General features: G+C 41.2%; 1 protein-coding gene across 1 annotated transcript in view; it reads right to left on the bottom strand.

Moving 5' to 3' along the window:
- LOC104157695 (catenin alpha-1-like) overlaps positions 1 to 8,385 on the bottom strand; it is a gene marked incomplete at its 3' end in the record, with an annotated part of 32,292 nt that overhangs the window by 6,157 nt on the left and 17,750 nt on the right. The window contains exon 4 of the mRNA XM_009695128.1: positions 192 to 348. Coding sequence (XP_009693430.1) covers positions 192 to 348 — 157 coding nt within the window. The remainder of the gene's footprint in view (positions 1 to 191; positions 349 to 8,385) is intronic.

Genomic DNA, 8,385 nt, shown 5'->3' with positions numbered 1-8,385 from the left:
CCTCATGCCAAGATCTCCTGCTTTATTTTCACACCTCGCTTGGCTGAAGATGATGCTTGCCAGGTGAAGTGTACCAACACGATCACTTCTAAAAACTTGAGAAGACTCCAGAATACATGCAGAAATCACATGTTTCCAGGAATAAGCTCAATTATGAGAATGATTATTTCTGTGATTGAACCTCTGATTACCTGATACAGCCAGGAAGTCATCAATAGAAGTGATGTCATCGACAGCATCCGTCAGCACACGGACTTGCTTCTCCCACTGCTCTTTGAAGAGATCCATGTTTTCTTGAGCCAGCTTGCTTTGGGGTTTAGCAGCCAGAGCCAGTGCAGCGTTAATGACCTGTAAAACACCTCTGGATTTTTAAAACATATCCTTAATGAAACAATTACTTTCCATATGTTTATCCAATGAACTCGACAGCAAACAAAGCCAGTTTAGTAAGTTTTCAGAAACTTGATGTTCAAGCACAAAAGTGTTTTATTCTGTTGCTCTCACATCCAACTCATACCTGCTTCCACATTTATTATGGTTAGTTATTAGAAGTAAAAACACTTGGCAAGTATTCACAAGAGCTAGCTTCACCTTTCTTTAACAGCTCATGTTAAAAAGGTGTTGCTTTCTGAATGCAGGTTGTGTTGTCAAGTATTTTAGACAGGATGACGTTTAGTACACTGGAGGCTGCATTTCCTAACCTACTTGCCAGAACCTGAGAAAAAAGGTCAAAAAAGGATTAATCTTACACAGTCTGAAGTAAAAACAATATGCAAATACAAAATTATTAAAGATAAATTTTTTATTTATCTTCTTCTCACTAAAGCTTTACTCTGTATTTTGCCAGTAATTGTTACAGTACCTTAAGATTTCTGTTATGGCTATGGAAGAGTCAGATTAGCCAGGGAACCGGAGGAGAAGGTACTATTTGATGCTTCTCCTGAATACCCCCTACTAATTTTCTTCAAACCCTCAGACTGTAATTTACTCCAGATTTTTGTTTTTCTAAGCAGAACAAACTGCTACACATACTGCTGGGTAACAAAGCTTATGCTGTGCCAACTAATTGGTCAGTTAAATGACCAAAAAAGCCTCTTTGGGTGTGGGGAAAAAAAAGCATTCTCAAAAGCCTGCTCCTGTTCTTGCTGCACTATGCTCCAGCAGAATGCCCTGGAAATATGCCAGGTGTGAGAAACCATCCACAGTCAGATCGACATAACAATCCCAACCTTGTTTTCAAGCACCTGAGAGTCAGGGCTAATTAACTTGCAAGTTCAATATATAATTTTTCTTCTCTACTTTAGGACTGTGTTAATTTCACAAAGTTGCCGAAAAAAGCATGCAAGCACCAGATGTTCCTGGTTTTCCAAAATCTACTTTCTCTACCTGCTTCATTTAAAAGCGTCACAAAGCATTTAAAAAAAATATATAACTTGCCAAACACGGAAATGATGGCGATGTCAAACATATCATGATGGCACTGAATGAATCAGGCAGGAGAAGGAGGTTGATTCACCCAAGGGATACTAGAAATTAGCAGTGACTGAGCAAAATCCACAGAAAAGCTATACTGCTCTCCATGCTATCCAGAGTGTATTGTACCCTGGCAATAACAACAGTGCCCCTGTCCTTCAGGAAGAACGTGAGGTCTTCTGCTGCTTCCCCTTCCTCAAACCAGCCACTGAAGTTATACCTTCTGTGCAGGCAGCTGCAGCAATCAGGACGTCCCTTCAGAGAGAGACCTGCTGCCAGCCATGGTCCACGCTGCTCTGCTACCCTCACTCATACTGCCCGTTAAGATCATGGTGCTCAAGTCCTGTAACCCTCAAAAAAAAAAAAAAAAAAAGCCTTGCAACACCCAAGGAAGTGATGTTTAAACATTTAAAATCAAACAGAAATAGAGGTTTTAGAATGGGAAACCTGTCCTCTGCTCAAGAGCCCTGACTCTTAAGTCTAGCCACTGCCATTTCTTGCCCCAGTCTGATGGATGCAATGAATTATCCACAAAATCTAGATATCCAAAGTTTTATGAAGATGAATCCAAATAACAAGTGTCCTGGAAACAAAAAGGACAAACGAGACAACATTCCAGAAATCTGCTCTTAGCTTTTATCCTGCTAGTAACCGTAACTACTGGAAGAGAGAAGACAGCGATACCAAGGGTCAGGACATCTTATCCCGCTCTCTTCTAGCTGCCTTGGCTAATATCAGGTATGAAAACATCCTTTAAGTGCTGAGACAGGTCAGCAGTAATGCCAAAGGAACATATGGCCTGTGTACCTGAGTGATGTATGTCTGGACAGCAGCATCTGTCTGAACAATTAATCTTTGTCAACAGCACATGTCCAATCCCAGATGCCCACATTAAGCAACTCTTCACTTGTAATGGAAGAGCTGTCACAGAAGGCTCTGCAAGTGCTCAACAAACTCAAACAGGGCATTGTCACCAAATCCAAATGCAGGAGGCACAAGCTGCACCATCATCCTCCTAACAGGCAGCTTGTCCAACTGAAAAAAGTAAATTTTTTTATACAAGGCAAATGTACTTTAAAAAAAACAGCCAAGCAAAACTAGCATGTAATATCTCCCTTACAAGCAGATGTGTCTTGTGTTTGGGAAGCAGGCGGCAGTGCTAGAGATGAGGATGACCTAGTGAGGAAATCAAAGGCTGCCAAGAGTCCCTGTGGAGTTAAAGACAAAACTACAGCTTAGGAAACCCACAGAAGTATTCGTGTGCTCAGGAAGGAATCCAAGACAACAGATAGAGCTCAACAGTCCTTTTTCGTAGCACATGCTCTAGCTCCATGTGCAAAGTGGTCACAACATTCAGTTTTAGCAAGAGTGGTAAAACCCTTCACTCTATGCACAGCTTCGCATTTATGTGCGCAAGTTATCCTGGACATGTCTCACACGTCTGCTTGAGGTAATGTCCCAGGGATTACTGACAAAACCCTGCAAATTATCTCTTCGACTAAATATGCTCTTACATGATGCCGTGTATCCAGTACAGAGTGACTGATTTATTTTCCAACAGATGCTTAGACAGACATGGGAAAAGGACAGAGATGCTGGATCTTAAACAGTCTGTCTATGTAGCAGGACTATGATTCCTTTATTATCTAAAAATTAAACACTTGGGGGGAAGGAGATGGAAGGGACTGATTAAAGTACAGTACTGCTTCTCCAAAAAACATGAAGCATTGGGCAATTATTTTAAAATATGAGTAACTCTTACAGGAAGGAGATATATAGAGAGAGAGTTCAAAAAAATAGGAATAACATGTCCAGACTACCTGAAACATAGCCACTTCCATGTAAAACATTCGGCAATTTCAGGGAAATATTCTGTATTTCAGAGCTTTTCAAAATGCTGCCAGAGCACTGTGATCACAATGACTCACTGAAGTCGTACAAAGAAAAGAATCAAACAGGGACATTTTGAGACTATCCAGAAGGAAATGAAGCATGGCAAGAAAACGCACTATTTTTATCGGTGCTTTGTTTCATGTAGCAATTGCAATGTTCAAGTCAGCCCAACGCTCGACAATGTGGTTCCAGCGTTACTTGGAGTCACTCTCCTCCGCCTCGCAGCTTCCTGCAGCAGCAGCCAGGACTTAGCAACGCACGCCCCGACACTGGGGATGCTTAGGATTCAGAAGACTTGCAATTGATGTCTCAATCTGTACCTCAAGTCCTCTTCTCACGTCTTTCATGGGAAGAACCTGCTTTTTTTTTTTTTCCCTATTGAAACTAAAGAAGTCAGACTGAATTTATATATTCAGACCTTTGCATCATCACTTGGGAGAAGAAAACCATCACCTATTTATTCTGCGTTGCAATCCCTACCTGTTGTACCTTAATATAGCCTCAGTGCACACAATGTAAGCCACATAATTCTCCATTTCAACAGCTATAAGCACTTTTTAATTTTTGCCTCTGTCTTTTTGATAGGGACTTTGTGCTCTTTACAGGAGACTCTGCTTTCTGCAGCTGATTTAACTTTGCCTTGTTTCCTGTAGCACTGGTTTTAGGATGCTACTGTGCCACAAAAAGGAGTTTTTCAGTTTCAAAAGCTCTAAACCAAACACCCAGTCTTCTCCTCGCTCCTCACTACACACCTTTTCTTCACAACCAAAATATCTGTGGCTCCTAAATAACTCACTTGGGTTTTAAATAAAGGTCTTGATTTACCAGCTTTCTTGTGGCATTTGGGTAATGAGTTGGAAAGCAGCTCCGTAGTCTTCAAATCCAGGATACTTTGCATTTGTAAAAAAATAGAAAAACAAAGCTCATAAACCAAGCACCCACTCATCAGCTATCATCTCAAGGGCAGAGGAAAAAGGGACATGCACAAATCAAGTCCCAGCTGGGATGTGAAAATCAGTTTTATTCTGGAGTATGTGAAAGGGAGCTCATCAAGCACACCGCAGGATCAAGTTTGCTTTGGGAAGAAGATCTGAGAGCGGGCAAGGGCAGAAGCAGTCATCTCAGCTTTGCCTTTTGGAGCAACCTCAGCTCAAGCCTGAGTGGAAGAAGTCTCTTATTCAACCTGCCAAAACTAGTAATTGCACTATGCAGTGCCCCTCTTTTGCTCTATTTTACTGCTGCCTCACAGAGCTCTCCTGATACGGAGGGCTAACTGTAAGGTAGAAGCAAAAACATGATTCTTGGACCGCAGCTTTGCAAGTGTTCAACAAATGAATTCATGACCTTACCACCAAAGCTACCACACCAGCTGAGCCCAGCCATGACTCTTCTCCCCTTGCCCAGGTGGATCTTAATACCCATATTTCTCTGTATTAAAGGAAGTATAGCTTGCTTACCGGCAGTTTGTAAGAAGCTGCTCATAATTTAATTTTACATACGCCAGATGCCAAAGTTACCTCCAGCGTTCACCCTATTCATGTCTCCTTCCCTGCTCCTAATTGCATTTTGCTCTGAGTGGAAAAAACTGTTCATAAGCAGGACATTTAAGTCGCTTCCAGTTACATCCAACCCCAGGTTTACATCCACATGTCTATGTGTGCCAGCCCTCTACATACTTCAATACAGCAAAAAGCACTCTGCAAACTCTGATGAGCTGAAATGCCTGGAAGCAAAACATACAGAAGACTGTTTCGCACATAATGGCAGCGACCAGCAAGTGTACAGAGGCTGATGCGCCAAAAGAAGAAGGAAAAGTTTGCTTTGATTTCCAACACTTTGTTCCAATGTATAAAAGGTACTCTGAGCACTTTCCTTTCCTGCAAGTTACACACAGAGTGACCACAGGCACCTTTGCAGAGATATTTACTGTTGTTGTTACAATGCTATAATGACCCACAGATACACAGTTTTACTGGAATAACATGACCTTCGCCAGTTTCGCACATACTACTGACAAAGTATTTACTATTTGCATATTGTGTATAGATAATTATCCTATCAACTTCCCCATATATGGAAAAAACATTTTCATTTGTAGCTCAGGACTGATATTATAGTACCAGTCAATGTAGAAGCTGCAAGAATTTTGATGCCATTTGTTTTGGTGTTGCTTCATTTTGCATTTCAGGGACTTCAAGTGCTGAAGCTTTGGGAGTTTCAGAGACCTTATGTCTTTTCTGGAAGCTGTTCTGCTACTGCAGTCCACAGATCATATTCGGTCTGCGATGAAAACGTAGGGTCCTTACACACCAACATACCTCCTTCAACATAACTGAATCCTTTCTCCTATCTTTGCTTCTTTTTATGCATCAGTAACTGCTACAGTTTCTATTATTGTTTCTTTGATGGCCACTCCTGTCCTGTGATGGTTCTTCTTCACAGCAAGCCTGCGTGTTACAAAACTGCAATCCAAGTGTTAAGTTTTTAATATAAGCCTGTCTACTCAATGCCAATAAAATGCTTCAAGCACCTGTAATTAAACAGCCTGGAGACAGATCTACTAGCTAGTACATTAAAAACATCTCACAGAAGAAAAAAGGGGACAATTGTTCCACGTTAAGTCTTTACTGCCAGAAAAATGAAGTTATTTCCTTCTCCAACAGCCACCAGGGAACCAGCAGTAATTGGGGACTCAAGAGGAGAGAAAGTCTGCCAGTGATATTTGGGTTTGGTTGATCTGAAGCGGTGGATTGGAGGGAATTTTTTGTTTCTCTAAGATGCTGCAACTCTTAAACAAAAGTTTTCATGCTATTTGGAGCCTCTACCTGGGATACCTTACCTTTAGTATTTTGTCTATCTGTGTCAGTAGGTGTGATCAGCGTATGTAATCATCTGCATTATTAGAAATCTATCAGCAGCAAATTGCTTTTCAAGCATTTCAAAATCGGAATGTAAGGATGTGGAACAGCAATTATTAAAACAAGATGTTAATATGAGAAGAGCCAATTTATTTTTATAAAAAATAATGTAATTTAATCCAAGAATTATCTGGAGTCTGTTTAATAGGCAACACTCACTTGAGCGTGCAGGGGATGGTGAGCTACACCAAACACGCTGTCTGTGCTAAGAAGGAGCACGAAAAGGACAGGCAGAGATGCTGCCTGGTGCCCTCCCAATGTTTCTAAGGAGGATGAGCTATGTGGGCAGCAGAGGAGAAAGGCAACCAGCACTGGCTCAGAGCAAGCCCTGCCTTACAGATAGGAGAGCAGGTCTTGCGTGTCCACATCAGGGAGGTACAGGTCTACCCTGCTCCCGCAACCCAGTTCCCAGAAGATGATCAGTGTCAAGGACCATGGGCTCCAGCTTCTGTTGCTAGCAGAAGCAAACACTCAATCTGATGGAAATTCGAATCCATAATTATTTTCTAAAACTCTCAGCCTGATTGCAAGTTGGTTAAAGTCTATAGATGAACTTCACGGTAGCTTTAAAGAACAAGGAAGTCAACATACAGCTGGTAAAAGCAGTGGCAAGTGACAGCAGACTGTCACTTCAAAAGGCTGGAGCAACACTCTTCCCTTTCAAGAGCTGTACTGGGGCATTTTCACTGTTGCTTTCTAAACACCTACATCTTGTATGATCAGAAAGACTCCTATGGTTAAGCTCTCTTCTCAGACATGTTTAATGCAAAATGCTGTTACAAAACAGCTTTTGCAGGCTCCCAAAGCAAGTACTTCTTGGAAACAGAATTCAGAAGCCAGAGTTATAAGCAAGGATCCAGGTTTTCAAGTAGAGATAAACAAAATCTTTTGCTAATTTACCATTGGCAAGCTCTGTGTTTAGCAAGAAGGCAAAGAAAACTTCCCCCAGCGCTCTGCTAAGCAAATGGAAGCACAGGCAACTATTCCAAGAATTTCACAGCAGTACTTTTCCATTTCCATTATGAAAGACATCTTAAGCATTTTTTTTTTTTAAAAAAAAAAACATTTAACTCTAGTGATGGAGGACTTTTTTTCCTTCATCTTAACCCACCAAAGACCGGCCTGTTTGCCCCACCACCTAGCAAGGCACGAAGCTGCAGGACTGCAAGTAACTCCTGCGAGATGCTGGACAAAATTGTTTCACTTCGATACACAGACTTTCAGCAATGCATGTCCTCAAAAAAAAAAAAAAAGAATTCAGACAGGCTTCTAAGTCCAGACTTCATGAAGAAAAACACGAGTGACCCACTAATGCCACCGTATTTCTCCTCTGTAAACCCAGAGTAACACAAGTCACCCAGCTGGCTACTATGGAGCATGCACAGCTCTACCTAACAGTTCCTTCTGCACCATCAAAAGGGATTTCTAAATACCACATCAGGTCTTCAACTTCGCATTAACTTCTGTGTTAATTGGCTAGGGACTCACAAAGAGGAAGCATGATGTTACTCTTGAGGAAGAGCTGATTTCCAGTAACACAGTCACACTAAGCAAATATAACTACTTGCTTTTGTAGAGACTTCTCAAATGAAAAATTTTCCGCATCTTCTTTTTCCTCAAAGAATTAAATTTCAAACCTGAGAACATCTGGACCCCTAGGTGACATTGGCAATGACTGACTTCTTGACTGTACTGACAAAACTTCCAGGTTTTCCCTAACCAGAAGTGTTGCATGTTCCTTACTCTTGCTGCTGGCTCAAAAAGGCTAGTTATGGCAAGGGACCGAGTAACTGCTCTATTTGAGATACAGCTTTTATAATTAACTCTACAGATTGATTTCTGCAGAAATCATTCTTTAACCAGGACTCCCTTACTCCCAGAATAGCTGCTACTCAGCTAAGCTGTTTAAGAGGCTACAGGGGACTCAAATGCCTTAAATTTCAGTTTCATCCTTTCAACCACAGCAATACCTTGAATTAAATTTCATACATCATATTTCTGTGTGATATTGATATATTCACTTGATTTTCAGATACTATTGTAATTACTGATTGACTTGACTCATTCCGAATCCAGCATCTTCCTGGAAAAATACCATCTA

This window comes from Cariama cristata, unplaced genomic scaffold (assembly GCF_000690535.1).
Source record: "Cariama cristata isolate BGI_N322 unplaced genomic scaffold, ASM69053v1 scaffold12152, whole genome shotgun sequence".
NCBI lineage: Eukaryota > Metazoa > Chordata > Aves > Cariamiformes > Cariamidae > Cariama > Cariama cristata.
The sequence above is the reverse complement of the archived record's forward strand: the minus strand, read 5'-3'. Positions and strand labels throughout refer to the sequence as shown.